Below are 15,214 nucleotides of genomic sequence, written 5' to 3' on the forward strand. Positions count from 1 at the left end.
TATTTTATTGATTTTTTACAGAGAGGAAGGGAGAGGGATAGAGAGCTAGAAACATCAATGAGAGAGAAACATCGATCAGCTGCCTCCTACACACCCCCCACTGGGGATGTGCCCGCAACCAAGGTACATGCCCTTGACCGGAATCGAACCTGGGACCCTTCAGTCCGCAGGCCGACGCTCTATCCACTGAGCCAAACCGGCTAGGGCTAAGTGTTTTTATTTTTATTTTTTAAGTATTTCTTATTGATTTCAGAAAGGACGGGAGAGGGAGAGAGAAACATCAATGATGAGAGTGAATCATTGATGGGCTGCCTCTTGCACACCCCCTACTGGGGATAGAGCCTGCAACCCAGACAGGTACTCTGACGGAGAATCAAACCTGCGGACCTCCTGGTTCATGAGTGAATGCTCAACCACTGAGCCACACCAGCTGGGCCTGATCCTACTTTTGATTCTGATGTTCACTTGGGGGTGCTCTCCAAGATCACGTTTCTGGAAGTAAACTACCTGGATTAGAAACCTGGTATCCCAATTACAACTGGGTGCTGGACCACTTGCCTTTGCTGTGCCTGAATTGCCGTTTGTAAAATGGGGATAATTATAGCGAACTTTGTAGTGTTATTGTAAGGCAGTGGTTTTCCAACTGTGGTGTGCGCCAGAATCTCCTGGGGGAGGGGGCGGGGCATGCTGAAACCCAGATCCCTTGGCCCCACTCCAGAGTTTCTGATTCAGCAGGTCAGGAGTGACCCCCAGAATTTGCATTTCTAACACTTCACCAGCTGATGTTGCTGATCCTCGGACCAAACTTTGAGAACATGATTGTGAGGACTAAATGAGTTATGTAACATACGTATCTAATCATGCCACATGTTTGCCACACAAACTGTCTCCCCTCTCTATGCCTCAGTTTCCCAAGTATGGAGTAGGGGTGTCATAACTAATCCTCTACTGGAAATGCAGGCGCGGATGTTAAGGCATTCACTAAAACAACACCTGAAGGGGAGTTTTCGTAACTGGGATTACATGCCTGAACCTCCCTGTAAACAATCATATAAATGGAGCCACTTTAAAATGGAGCCAGAGCTGCCATCCCAGAGGGAGCTGCCTTATGCCTCAAATCTTTGAAAAGTAAAAAACAGGGCGAAGTAACCCTGGACAGGCCTCAGCAACCTTGTTTCCCTAAGAGCTGTTTGCAGAGATAATAAGAAAGCAGTTACCGTGACTCATGGAGTGATGACTACTAGACTGAAAACTTAAAACATTGTTTAGCATTCACATCACTATGTTGTTATCTGCACCAATAGAAATGCCTTCCTTCTATTGACTGATGTAATTGTCCCCCTTCCCAGTCTCATAAATACCACTTGCCTCTGTCTCCTAATCAGAATATTGTTTGGGCTTTTGCCTGAATTAATGATTCCTTAATAACTATCCTTGCTGGTCTCAAATAAATGCTTGTTTGCCTCTCACCTTGAAAGGCCCCTTTATTCTTAGGGTAGCACTACATTCTCAATGCATCTGTGCTGGGTGGTCCTACAGACTGCAGGAGTTCGGGGTTGGCTCCTCTGGTGTGGAGTGCTTCCCAGCGGTGCTGACCCCAGAACAGCTGAGAGTGGGGATACCAGAGGCATAAAAGACTCTTAGGACCCATCCCGCTCCTTGGATAAGTGAACGGATCCCAGAGAGCAAGTAAGCACTCTGAGTGCCGGTTGAATGCCAGGCACACAGAGAAGGGAAGAGCCCAGCCCGCCTGCTTCAGTGGTTGAGCGTCGACCTATGAGCCAGGAGGTCACGGTTCAATTCCCCCCAGTCAGGGCACATGCCCACGTTGCGGCTCAATCCCCAGTGTGGGGCATGCAGGAGGCAACTGATCAATGATTCTCTCTCATCACTGATGTTTCTATCTCTCTCCCTCTCCCTTCCTCTCTGAAATCCATAAAAAAAAAATATTTTTTTAAAAAAGAGGTGGCCGAAACCGGTTTGGCTCGGTGGATAGAGCGTCAGCCTGCAGACTGAAAGGTCCCAGGTTCGATTCCGGTCAAGGGCATGTACCTGGGTTGTGGGCACATCCCCAGTGGGGGACGTGCAGGAGGCAGCTGATCGATGTTTCTCTCTCATCGATGTTTCTAACTCTCTCTCTCCCTTCCTCTCTGTAAAAAATCAATAAAATATATTAAAAATAAAAAATAAAAAATTAAAAAGAGGTGAAGGAAACCAACATTTACAGAGCCCTTCCTATGTGCCACGCACTGTACATTCTCTACATTATCTCAGCAAATCCTTGCAACAACCCCATAGGGTAGATACCAGTATGAACGCAATTTGATAGATGAGGAAACAGGTTCAGAGACGTTCAGTAACTGCTCTGAGGGCAAACGGTGATGGAGCTGGGGTTTGAACACAAGTCAGATTCCAGCCCAGTTTCCTTCCTCCATGTGTAGTGGTCTCTCTGCTGATCTGTCCCAGGGCTTTCCTCTGGCTCCATGTAGACCCAGTTCTGGTGCATTGTGGGTGTCCAGCCAGCTTAGGGAGAATCAATGTGAGTGAACTCTCAGAACCAGAGAAAGGCAGTTGAGGGGACACTTTCTCCAACGTCCAGCAGAGGGCGCCCTCCCACAGCCAGATTTCCAAAGCTGTTTCTGGGTGGCCACTTGGGTGACTCAGGAGAGCCTGGAGATTGGGTGTGGCTCTTAGGAGCCGCAGCCTGTGCGCTCCTTCCTTCCAGGCCCTCTTATAGAAATGTGCTTCCTAGGGGACCCGCCGAGGTGGGACTCCTGCCCGAAAGGGCCCAGGTGTGAGTAATAACCCCCCTTTTATGGGTGAGAAAATGAAGGCTGGCGACAGACAAGACCTCCCCAGGGCCCCCCAGCTGCTGCTGGCTGTTGTGGGAAGTGAGATTCGCCAAGCTCCCATTCCCCACTCAGCTGGGTGTGGCACAGACCAGGGCATCACGTTGCCACTCAGAGGCTTGAGGGCAGTGGGGGCGAGAAACCACTACTGTTTACCATGGGCCTTGCACTCATCTTCCTCTTTCACACATTTCTCTTCATCCTCACAACTGGTTATGTGCCCCTAGTCCCCCCGCATGTGAATAACCAAGGCTCCGTCAGTTCATGCACACAAGGCCACACAGCTGCAGCCCTCACCACCGTCTGAACACACCAGCTCTTTCTAGCTCGTGAGAACAAATGAGGGCCCCAGTTACCCTTCTCCGTGCTGCCCCAGATACCAAGGCATGAGTCAGTCCGTCCTGGCCTCTTCCCCCTGGTTTCACTTATTCATCTTTTGAGCACCTACTGTGTGCTGGGGCCTACTAGAGTTGGAAGCTGTGTGTCACCAAGTCCCCTACTGTGTACTGAGCTCTCTTCTCCACCCGGGGACTCAGGGGAAGATGATGTCACTGGCACTTAGCAGGTGTGCATCAAGGCAGTGGATAGCAGAAAGGGGCAGAGCCTGGGGGTGCTAGTGGAACACGCCCTCTTACACTTACACACACACACACACACACATGAGGCTGGTTCAGGGGGAAGAGGCAGCTGCCTTTATTGGGTGCTATGGGTTGGCTGGCTTCAATCAAAGGCCACACACTTGATCTTGAAGTCACCTTCAGCTGTCAGGTAATTGATGGCCTCCAGGTTGAGGCGGTTGGGGAACTTGAACGAGTATCCATCTGGCAGCTGGATGGTCAGGTCGGCCTGGTCGAAGGAGATGCACACCTTGGGAGAGGAAAAGGGCAGTGAGCAGTGTCCCCAGCGGGAGCCTCCGTGCAGCCACAGCCATGGCCCGCAGGCCACGGGCCCTCCCAGAGCCCTTTTCTCCTGTGGCCCTGACCGCTCTACCTCACTGGTGAGTCCTCTACCTCACTGGTGAGTCCGCTGAGGTTGGGGGAGGGGGATGACACAGCGGGTGAGAGAGGGAGAGAAGGGGGTAGGCAGGAAGGGCAAGGTGGGGCCTAGGTCTCTAGCCACTAAACCCAGCTCTGCCCCAGCCCACCCAGCCCCCCCCCCCCCCCCCCCCCCGGCCCCAGTCCCCGAGCCCACCCAGCCCCAGTCCCGAGCCCACCTCTGCAACACTTCCGGGCTGGAAGGGGAAGGCAGTCTCCCGCTGCTCAGCCCCCCAGGCCCCGCCATCCTTGCTGTTACACACAATGGTGTTGATGTCTCCATGTATATTGAAGCGAGGGTTGAAGTGCAGGCACATATTGTTGTCATCTTTGCCCAGGTTCAGCGCGAAGCTAGCGGGTAACAGGTGGGAGGGATTGAGGCCTCCGAGGCCAACTGTAGGCCAGCGGCAGCCCCCTCAGACCAACCATTCTCTGGCATGCAATGCCTGGAGAGCTGGGAGAATGCATTCAGCCCGGAGGTGAGAAACCGCCTCCTTGATGTGTGACCTGGGACAGGTCCCTGCCACTCTCTGGGCCTCAGGTTCCTCATCCGCACAATGGGGCCACACAAGAGGGAACTCTAGGGGTCTTGCTGTGCTGGCAGCCGAGACACTTGCAGACTGTGGTTTGTGACCCAGCCCTTCGGCCGCGGTCGGAGACTCCCTCCAGATGACCTCTGGGGGTGCAAGTGTCCCCTCTGCCTTGTGTGTCTTTGTATCTGTGGTGCCCAGCAGGATGCATGACATGCAGAAGGTACTCAATAGCTCTGGGGCGAATGAACAAATCACAACCCATTGCTAAGTGGAGGAAATAGCAACCCTGGCCCCTGAGGTTTGGTAGGAATGAAATGAGTAATGCACGCGGCTCTGATGGTGTCAGCTGATCATCTCCGCACCGAGAGAGATCCGGCATCTCACATCCTCCACACAACCACCGACCCCTTGTTTTGGTTACTGATTAACAAACTGAGGCTCAATGCAGTTGGTTGACTAGTCCATGTCGGTCACATGGCGGCTGAGAAAACAGACCAGCGGGCTGGATGATGAGTGAAGGAAGGACTGAAGGAACGAAAGGTTGAGCGCGCGGCTGCCAGTGAAGATCGCAGGAGAGAGGGACCGCTGAGGGAGAGCATTGGGCGGGACACCGTCTCATTTCCCTCTCCCCGCCCTGCAGCCTCAGGTCCCGCCCAGAGCCTAGAGGAGGGGGCAGGCCGAGGTGGGCGATGGAGCCGCAGCTGGTTTCGTTTAAGAGGCTCCAGTCGGGAGGGGAGGGGAGGGGAGGGGAGGGGGCGGCACTGGTGGAGGCATCCAGATCCCGCGGAAGAAGTGACTCATCCAGAAAACCCAGCTTTGGCCTGTGGCCACCAGAGAAGAGGCCAGAGTGGAGCCTGGCTGGCCACGCCCCTACCTGACCTCGGGCTGGACCCTCCGGCTCCCAGGCTCCCAGACCCGGCCACCGCCTCCGGCCACACCCGGCCACTCCCGCCTTCGCCCCCTCACCTCTTGGCGTCGGGGGCTATCTCGCCCCGCACTCGGAGGCACTCCCCAGGTTTGAGATTCAGGTTGCTGGCGACCAGATTCTGCAGGCAAGACCCCACCCAGACCGTTAGAGGATGCAGCGTCCCTGGGGGTGGGGTCGTGTCCACCTGGATCCTCTGACCCCGTCAACTGGGAAATCAGGTGGAAGTTCTAGCCTTTCTTTCTCTGTGTGGCCCTGGGCAATTCCCTGCTCCCAACCGGGTCAGTTTCCTATCTGCAACAGGACTGAGGTTCTAGAATCCAAGGTCTAGAAGGTTCTGCGGTTCAGCGTGGAGATTTTGGATTTGGGGTGCTCTGGTGCCTCATGGAACGGATGGCGAGAATCAGACTCTGTGTAAGTGAGGGAGTTGGTGCAAAGGAAGGTGGACGGAGGGGTCTGCCCCTCTGCTGGAGAGGAAGGGCCTGGGGCTGCAGACCCCCCCCCCCCCCAGCCCCTCTGCAGAGGAGGGAGGTGGAGAGGAGGCCCCACGGAGCAGGCCAGGCTCCCTTGGGAGGGAGCGAGCCTTGGTCCGAGTTGGCAGTCTGGCTGGCTGGGGGTTAACAAGATTGAACGCACAGCTTAACTGCCAGCGAGTGGTTCCTCCTGCCAGAAACTTGAGCGGTTTCCCTCCGGGCCTGGGGAAGATTCCGGCCTCCTTCTCTCCCCCGGCCCCCACCTGACCAGCCTGCACAGAACCCCTTCCACCCACTAACCGGGGAGGCCCCTTTCCCGGGCAGCCATCTCCGGTCCTGGCGCCTTTTCAGACTCTCTAGAGCAGAGGGTGACTGGCCTGGCCGGGTGACTGGAACAGCTGCAGCGGGGTGGCTTTTTGGGGTGGAGGAGGGGGAAGGGACAGTGGCCTGGGTGCCATCAAAGTGCCTCCCCCCCTCAAGCTGGCCACACCCTTCCTACTCCTACTTCTCAGAGAGCTGCAGAATGTGGGACCTTGGCAGAAATAACTGTGCTGTCAGACCCTAGAGGAATCCAGAACATTCTTAAGCCCGAGAAAGTCTTGGGGGACCCTGGTGCCCACCCCCATCTTACAGATGGGGCCACTAAGGGCCCAGAAAAGAAGGTACTTGCTCATGGCCACACCGTGGGGACTAGGACCCTGACTGCCCGCACCCTCCCAGCTGTCTGCCCCTACGCCACCCCGAGCCTGGGGGCGGGGTCCCCGCACTCACACAAGCCATGACTGAGGACAGAAGGATGGTCCTGGGGACTGCAGCACCAGCTGTCTGAAGACTCCACCCGAGAGATGGGCCCTGAGCCGCTCCCACCCTTTTAACGGGACCAGACCCCGGTGAGTCCCGCCCCCTGGAAGCTCAGCCAATTGCAAGTCAGGACAGGGATAGGGGCCACTGGAGGCGGAGTCCATGGACTTTTGCAACCAGTTCTGGAGCAGAGCTGACCAATCAGAATGGTGACCCCCCCTCCATGCCTTCGTAGCCACGCCCCCAGGGTCCAGGCTCCACCTCTCATTCTCCCTCATCCCTCCCCAGCCCCCACGAAAAAATTGTGCGGTGGCAGGGATTGGGGGAAGCCAATGGAAAATAGTTTGAGGATGAGCTGGGCCCAGGAGTTGGCGGGAAGGGGCCCGGGGCCAGCAGGCTGAGCTAGGGGTACCCAGGGAAGACCGCGGGGGGGAGGGGGGGATGCAAGGTCCTTCGGGGAATTAGACCTGGGGTCCCTGAGGCTGCACCCTGGCACGGCCAGGCTGTGACCCCTTCTGTAGGCCTATGCAGAGGGCCCAGGACCCATTAACCACAAGGCCCTGCCCTACCCGGGCCTCCCCCGGAAGCAGGGATTGTGGCTGCAGCTGCGCGTGCTTGTCACTAATGATAAAGAAAGGCTGGGCCAGATGCCAAGTCTGAGCAGCTGCCAGGGTTCAGGGCTCAGGCCTCAGCCCTCCTGAGGCGCCTGCAGGGGATCCTCCAAGAGCCCCTGCTTGACAGCCTCTGGCCTGTCTGAGATGGTCAGGTGGAGGGGGGGGGGTGAGCTGGGAGGGGTGATGGGGGGAGGCGGCTGCTGATCCAAGCCATGAGAGGTTAGGGTCCCTGCTCTGTGCACCCCGCCCACCCTCCTCACATCTCTCCATCCAAGGCCAGGCACAGCCCTATCTTTCCCACCTGGTTAGCAGATATTTTACTGAATACCTACTATATGCCTGGCCCTGAGCTGGTCTGAGAGGATTGAAAGAATGGAACCCTGCCAGTCCCTGCTCCCAGGCGGCCCACTGTTAGGGCAGAATCTGGCCATGAGCCCAGTGAAGGAATAGCATGATGTCAGCTCTAAGACAAGTCACCAGTAAGCACCTTGGTGGCATGGAGGCTGTCCAGAATGTGAAGGTGGCCTTGAAGGAGGCATGGAGGAGGAGGGCTGGCGTCCCAGCCTGGGCAGAGGCTCCGAAATGAGAAAGCACAGACTTGGGGAACAGTGAGCATGTGGCCACGGCTGGAGTTTAGGGTGTGCTGAGGAAACATGGAGCATGAGGCTGGGAGGCCAACAGTACCTGGATGAGGAAAGGCCTCACTGAGAGGCTTGCACATGATTTTATCTGAGGGTGCTGGGGAGCCACAGAAGGTTATAGGGAAGGTGAGTATTGAGGCCAGATTTGGGCTTCAGGGAGGATCACTGTCGCAACAGAGTTGGGGGTGAGTTGGAGGGGTGCTCACATCACACTCAGGAACCAGGTGGAGAGAGGGGTGTGGGGAGCACTGGGCAAGGCGGGAAGCTACTAGGGCAGTTGCCAACGGGACTTTCTTCTCCAATCACTGTCCTTCTGAAATTGGCAGCACCAGAAAGGAAAGATGTGGACCAGGAGCAACTCCCACCTGGAGGTCAGGCCAGCAAATCCACCCTGCTCTGCATTACCTCCCCAGCCAGCCTCCACTGTCCCACACCCCACGGGCCACCTTCCTCCAGTGACTACAGCCCACCCTGGCAGGGAGGACCGGGAGGACCGGGAGGACCGGGAGGACGTGGGATTGCCAGGCAGGCCCAGAGAGGAGGCTGGGCCACACCCGCTGAGCCCCTTCCCCCTCCTCCCAGACCCAGCCTGCGGCCTCGGAAATAACCACAGCAGCTGCACTTTTCCCTCCAGGGCCTCTCCCAAACCTCAACCTCGGGAGGGGGGGAGGGGGGAGGGGGGAGGGGGGGAGGGGTGGGTGGGGCCCAGCTCCACTGCCTTTCCTCTGTGCTTCTCCTCCAGGGGCCACAGGCACCCTCTCTGCCTGATCAAGAGTCCGGGCGTTTCAGGAGGAGGCCCAGTCCTTGCCCAGCTGCCACCGGGTGGGCCAGGCCGGCTGGTCCAGCCCAGTAGGCTCTCAGGGCCCAGAGCTGCTGCTCCATTCCTCCCCCTGGAAGACGGCCCACACCAGGACTGTTTGCTGTCAGACAAGGGGCTGCTTACTCCTCTTCAGCATCTGGGCGGCCGCGGGCTGGTAGGGAGAGATGGTGTGGCACGGACAATAGGCCCCGGAAAGGCCCCTTTGGGAGTTTGGAGACTTGGGTGTTGGGCGTAGCCCTGCCATGCCCTCCCCGAGGCATCCTGGTAAGTCCCTTCTCCCTGCTTGCCTCAGTCTCCCCATCTGTACGTTGGGGAGGTGAAACCCTGCTCTGTACAAGGTTAGTACAAGGTGGAGTTCTGGTCTAAATAGAGGGTGTTTTTCATAGTCGCAGAAGGTCTTAGCTTCTTTTCCCAGGCTGTTTACCTTCCTGGGGTCAACACCTCTGGGGGGCCCCTTCACCCCCACTTTCTCCCCATCAGGGCCGGGGAGAGAGTCTTCAGATTCCAGTGTTCCCTGTAACAGGGCCTGTGGTTTTCCTGGGGGGAGGAACAGGGACAGGGTGGATTGTGTGGTGGCGCCCACTTATCTGCCAGGCCCTGTGCCTGGCGCCTCGCTTTCATACATTATCTCATTTCATCTTCTCCTCACCTCTTCTTGTCTGCATTCCGGGCTGAACTGCACAGGGAAGCGGCTCTGGGCCCTGAAATGAAGCTGATGTTAGAAACAGGAGAAGAAAGGCAAGTGCTGCCCTGGCCGGTTTGGCTCAGTGGATAGAGTGTCGGCCTGCGGACTGAAGGGTCCCTGGTTCGATTCCGGTCAAGGGCACATGCTTGGGGTTGCGGGCTCGAATCCCCAGTGGGAGGCGTGCAGGAGGCAGCCTATCAATGATTCTCTTATCATTGATGTTTCTATCTCTCTCCCTCTCTCTTCCTCTGTGAAATCAAAAAAGAAAGAAAGGCTTGGGGCTGCCTGGCTGTGACTGTAGCCAAGTCCTTGACCTCTCTGAACCCGCTTCCAGGCCTGGAAAGTGGGACTGTCCCCAGGCGCCGGCTGGTTGGAGGATGACAGGATCATGTGTGAGGGACTCAACATTAGTTCTCTGCTCCTCCCCAGGCCAAGGCCCCTCCCCCAACGCTCTCTCCCCGCTCACCATTCGGCAATGGAGGCAGTGCGCTCTCTGAAGTCCTCCATCCTCCGGGCCTGTCCTACAGGCTGCACCTTGGCTGCTGCATGAGATGGGCTCGGCTTGCTCGGACAGGGGATCCAGCGCGGTGCGGCCCTCCCAGCCTGCCCTGCCCCTGCGAAGACTGTGCCTCCTCCAGCTGGCAGTGGCGGAGGGGGCTGCTGGGCCCACTGAAACACATCCACACCCGCTGCCCCCCTGGGTGGCAGGTGGGGAAGGTGTGGTGGTCAGAGCCAGGAGCCCTGGGAGTCAGAGCAGGGAGGGACATAGCAACCACCGGCCACGGTGGCCACTTGACCAGGTCACACAGGAAGCTAGGGCTGACTGAGCCTCTATCTGCTGAGCCAAGGAGAGAACACTGTGGGCCTGGCATATCTGAACCTCAAACAAGGATCTTTTTTGGATCCTGTTCCATGAAGGGTAGAAAGGACTAGTGTGGGGGTGGAGAATGCCTGACCCCCCTGCCCCCCGACTTCAGGCACTTTTCCTACTGGTTGGTGCAGGAGCCTGCCTCCCAACCCCCAGCTTACCTTGCTCGTCCTCGCCTTTCTTGCCTTTGCTTGTGCGGTCCCTCCCACCCAGCCGCTCCCGAACACAGCAGAGGACTGTCACTTGTGCCTTCCCACCTGCTGTCTGTCCCCCTCCCCCCCAACCCCCCTCTGACCACAGGCCCTGACTCGTCTTCAGTGAACAGTCCCTCTTTTCCTAGAGGTCTGGCAGGATTCATCAGCCCCCCAGGGCTCAGGCACCAGTCTTGTTCAGTGTTTTTTTTTAACATTTTCTTTTGTCCTAATTATAGACTTACAGGGAGCTAAGGGCTTTTTAAGAGCTTAGAAAATATTTGAGACCTGAAGAAAGAAAAGAAAAAAACACACGATTGGCTCCCAAATCCTAAAACGGCAAAGCTGGAATTAATAAATGTTTACTGCGTTCAAACGTAAAGGGGGATCGTTATAAAAAATTGTGTTATATTTTAAAACAATTTTGTAGGTTGAATTTTCTCACTTCAAAAGTGGGCCCCAAGTCTTCCTAGAGGTTGGCCACTCCTAAATTAGATCCCCATAGCCAAATAATGTCGGAAATAAAACTATTAAAATACATTGAAAAACGTATAGAAAAAACAACAACATTCCATATTTATACAATATGGGATGTGGGTGATTTTTAATGTTTTCTGCGATGTGCCTGGGCCTGTGTATCAGGAGAGTTTTTGGCTGCAAAACGTCAGAAATTGCTTTGAAGTGAAAGGAAACGCTCACGTAACAAGAAGTTTGGAGCTAGGAGGTTTCCATGGCAAATTTATTCAGGGGCTCAGTGAAATCATCAAAGGTCTGGGTTCTTGTCTGGCCGTGGGTTGCGGCTGTGTAGACAGTCCTTGCTCTTAGGAGAGACGAGCTGAAAGACTTGGGGTGAACTGTCTTTTGACATCTGCAGTGTACTCTCAAATGAATCCGTTAGAAAGGTAAGTGTAAAGAACGACTCGGCAAATTGGGCAAATGTCAACAACGGGGAATCCAGGCGAAGGGCATATGGATGTTCATTTGCTGTTCTTACTCCTTTCCTGTTGGTTTGAAATGTTCCTAAATTAAAAGTTGGAGAATGTGAGATAATAAATGTATAATTGGTCTCTGACCCCTGTTAGTGGCAGAGTTCCTAAAACCCTTGTAATTTCCTAAGCAATAGAGATGCTAAAAGCATCTTTTGTCTTCATATGTGGTCTATGACCCCAATTCCTGACACGGAGCCCCTAAATCCCTTGGGATTTCCTGGGCGATAGGAATATCTTTTTTTGGTTTGTTTTTATTTTAGAGAGGGAGGAAGGGAAAGGGGGAGAGAGAGCTACCTCCTGGGTTGCCTCCCATGGGTATGTGCCCTGACCTGGAATCGAACCCATGAGGCTTTAACAGAGCCACACCTGCCAGGGCAGGAAGATCTTTTGTTCTAATGAGGTGACTCTGCGTGGGCTCCTGGATGGCTTCAGGGCTGGTCACCAGAAATACCAAGCCATAATTAGAAGCTTGGGCCTCTCAGCCACCCCCGCCCCCGCTCCGCCCTCATCCCTACCCTCCAGGGAGGGGAGATGGGCTGGAGCTTGAATTAGCAATCAATCTCGACTACTCGATGAAACTCCCCCAAGTGCAGGGTGTGGCGAGCTTCTGGATTGGTGGGCACACCACATGCTCGAGGGTGGCAGCTGCTGGGCCTCGCCCTGCGTCTCTCTTCACCTAGCTGTTCATCTGTGACCTTCATCACACCCTTCATCCCATAATAAACCGGCACACACGAGGGTTGCCCTGAGTTCTCCAAACCATTATGGCAACATATCCAGCCTGAGAAAGGGATCAGGGGAACGCCCGATGTATAGCCGGTTGGTCAGAAGGACAGGTGACAACCTGGGACCTGGGACTGGCATCGGAAGTGGGCAAGTCTGGTGGGACGGACCCCTTAGCCCGTGGGTTCTGCACACACTCTGGGCTGTGTCAGAATTAAGCTGTAGGACACCCCGTTGGTGTCCAAAGAAAACTGGAGAATTGCTTGATGTCGAAAACCCACACATGTGGTGTCAGAAGCATTCTGTGGATAGAGGGCACCGTTTTCCCTTTCAGTTGGCGCCAGAGAAGTGGGATTTGCTAGAACGGCCCTGGCTCATGGAAACATGGTTTGGGAAGGGAACGGAAGGGCGGGCGGGCATGAGGAACCCTTGACTCCTGGGTGCCACGTCCTCAGTCACCACGGTGTGGGCCAGTAGCTGTGTGCCAGCTACTGTGAACATTATCAGTGGAATTTAGAGATGACTCGAACTCTTGGGGAGCCGGTTTACTGGATGCATAAGGAAACAGAGCCCTAACTGGTTTGGCTCAGTAGATAGAGCGTAGGTAGGCCTGCGGACTGAAAGGTCCTAGGTTCGATTCCGGTCAAGGGCATGTACCTTGGTAGTGGGCACATCCCCAGTAGGAGGTGTGCAGGAGGCAGCTGATCAATGATTCTCTCTAATCATTGATGTTTCTCTCTCTCTCTCTCCCCCTCCCTTCCTCTCTGTAAAAAATTCAATAAAATATATTTATTTATTTTTTCTTTTATTTATTTTTTATTGCTTAAAGTATTACAAAGGGTATTACATATGTGTCCATCCCCCCCCATCCCCCGCCCTATACAGTCCCCTAGCCTCCCCTATCCCCCAGTGTCCTATGTCCATTGGTTATGCTTATATGCATGCATACAAGTCCTTTGGTTGATCTCTTACCCCCTACCTCCTGCCCCCCAACCCTCCCCGGCCTTCCCGCTGCAGTTTGACAATCTGTTTGAGGCAGCTCTGCCTCTGTATCTATTATTGTTCAAAAGTTTATAATGGTCTCTTGTTGGGGACCAGAGGACATGGCAAAGCCCTGGACTCTACCCTACGTCGATCCTGGAAGGTTTTAAGGTCAAAGCTCAGGAAAGGTTTAAGGCTTTATTAGAGTTTGCAGCAAAGTGGAACTAGACAAGGCTTGACCGAGGCATGACCTCTGTGGCTAAAAGTGTAGTTAAGCTAGCATAACCTGATTGTCATAGTAACTGTAACCTGATTGTCATAGTAACTGTCAAGTATAGATGAATCTAGACAAAGCTTGCCCAGTCTTGCCCAGCCTGTAACAATCTGTTACTTCCCTATGAACAGCTTGCTGGTGCCTTGTGCCAGTCCTCCCAACCCTGTCTCATGGTCTCTTGTATTTCATCCCACGCCACCTCTACCCGTCGGACCCTCTCCAAGGTGCAGGTCACCGCAGTCTCTATTATCCACGAATGGGTGAGATCATGTGGTATTTTTCCTTCATTGACTGGCTTATTTCACTTAGCATAATGCTCTCTAGTTCCATCCATGCTGTTGCAAATGGTAAGAGTTCCTTCCTTTTTAGAGCAGCATAGTATTCCATCGTGTAGATGTACCACAGTTTTCTAATCCATTCATCTACTGATGGAAACTTAGGCTGTTTCCAGATCTTAGCTATGGTGAATTGTGCTGCTATGAACATAGGGGTGCATATATTCTTTCTGATTGGTGTAATAAAATATATTTTTTTTAAAAAAGGAAATAGGAACACACAAAATATATAGTCCCTTGGTTATGGTTATTGGTAACAGCTAAAATGAAATTGAGTGGTGGGTGGAATCTTGATTTCAGAATCTGAGTTTGGGCCACTAGCCTCAAAGTCACCCCCAAAGGGAAAAATTACTCAGGGACAACAGAAAGGACCTCTAGGACAGGGGTGGGGAACCTTTTTTCTGCTAGGGGCCATTGGGATATTTATAACAGTATTTGTGGGCCATACAAAGTTATCAACTTAAAAATCAGCCTGCTGTATTTGGTTAAACATTTCATTAACTCGCCCCCAATGCCTTGGCAGGGCCTTATTCAGCCCGTGGACTGGACGTTCCCCACCCCTGCTCTAAGGCATCTGGTCACCAAGAAAGTAGTCACGTGGGGGGGAATGGCTTTGTGCCATTCTTGCGCTTTTTTTCTGTTGATTTGAAACTTTTTAAAAATTGAAGGTTGAACAACCCTAGCACGTTCTTTCCATCTTTTTGCTCCACAGTCACACAGTAGAGAAATGTGTTGGGTCACACCTCATGATCACAGGATGGCTGCAGCAGCTTCTATACCCAAAGCCAGAAGAGTGGGTCCCTGCTCCGTGTCCTTCTTCAAAAGTGAGGCAAACATTTCTAGAATCTCCCCTCATGTTTTATTGGTCAGAAGTACACCACAAAAAACAAAACAAAATAAAAAAACCCAAAAAAACGACAAACAGAACAAACAAGAAGTGCATCCCAGGTCCATGGCTACCCACTCCCTGGCTAGGGGAAACCAAGTAACCATGACTGGCTTAGACTTAGGCTTTCAACAACAGAGATGCACTACCTGGGACGGGGATGCCCCCCCCATCTGACTCACATGCCAAGTGCTCCGAGGGAAACCAGGATTCCGTCAGCAAGGAAGGTGGGGGGTGGCTCTAGGTCCGGAGGGAGGCCAGTACTGCCCTCCTCCGGGGGCCACATGACTCAGGCTGGTCAGCATCTGTGCGCCATCCCCTTGGGCACAGGCTGAGCCGGGCAAGGGACCCAAGTCTGCCCTGGGATGTTGGTGGGGAGAGGTACCACTGTCTGGGAGGCAGCACAGCCGAGGCAGACACGGGAGCGTGCTGGATCGTCTCATGGGGGCGGCCATAGACCCCCTCACGCCTTAGCCGGGTGAGCCGAGTTTCTGTCACAGCCTCAAGTCTCCGCAAGTGCCATCTGCTGACTTTGTCGGTGATGGCCTGGCCTTGAACAGACACGGCACCTCCCAGCTGGGCATCTGTAGGC

At 54.3% G+C, this 15,214-nt stretch overlaps 1 protein-coding gene across 1 annotated transcript; it reads right to left on the reverse strand.

Annotated features, from left to right (window-relative positions):
• Positions 1–3,518: 3,518 nt before the first annotated feature.
• Positions 3,519–6,728, reverse strand: LGALS1 (galectin 1). Its single transcript, XM_059681602.1, has 4 exons — positions 6,586–6,728; positions 5,383–5,462; positions 4,063–4,234; positions 3,519–3,716 (listed from the first exon to the last, which is right to left on the reverse strand). The coding sequence occupies exons 1-4, from the start codon at positions 6,592–6,594 to the stop codon at positions 3,570–3,572; spliced, it is 408 nt and encodes a 135-aa protein (XP_059537585.1). The 5' UTR covers positions 6,595–6,728; the 3' UTR covers positions 3,519–3,569.
• Between the last annotated feature and the right edge of the window lie 8,486 nt (positions 6,729–15,214).

Source organism: Myotis daubentonii, chromosome 2 (genome assembly GCF_963259705.1).
Source record: "Myotis daubentonii chromosome 2, mMyoDau2.1, whole genome shotgun sequence".
NCBI classification, from domain to species: Eukaryota; Metazoa; Chordata; class Mammalia; order Chiroptera; family Vespertilionidae; genus Myotis; species Myotis daubentonii.

Excerpts from the sequence above, each read along its gene's own strand:
- LGALS1 (XM_059681602.1), bottom strand. Across the intron at positions 4,235-5,382 it reads ATAGCCCCCGACGCCAAGAG|CTTCGCGCTGAACCTGGGCA; the intron begins GTGAGGGGGCGA and ends GTTACCCGCTAG. Across the intron at positions 3,717-4,062 it reads AGCCCGGAAGTGTTGCAGAG|GTGTGCATCTCCTTCGACCA; the intron begins GTGGGCTCGGGA and ends TCCTCTCCCAAG.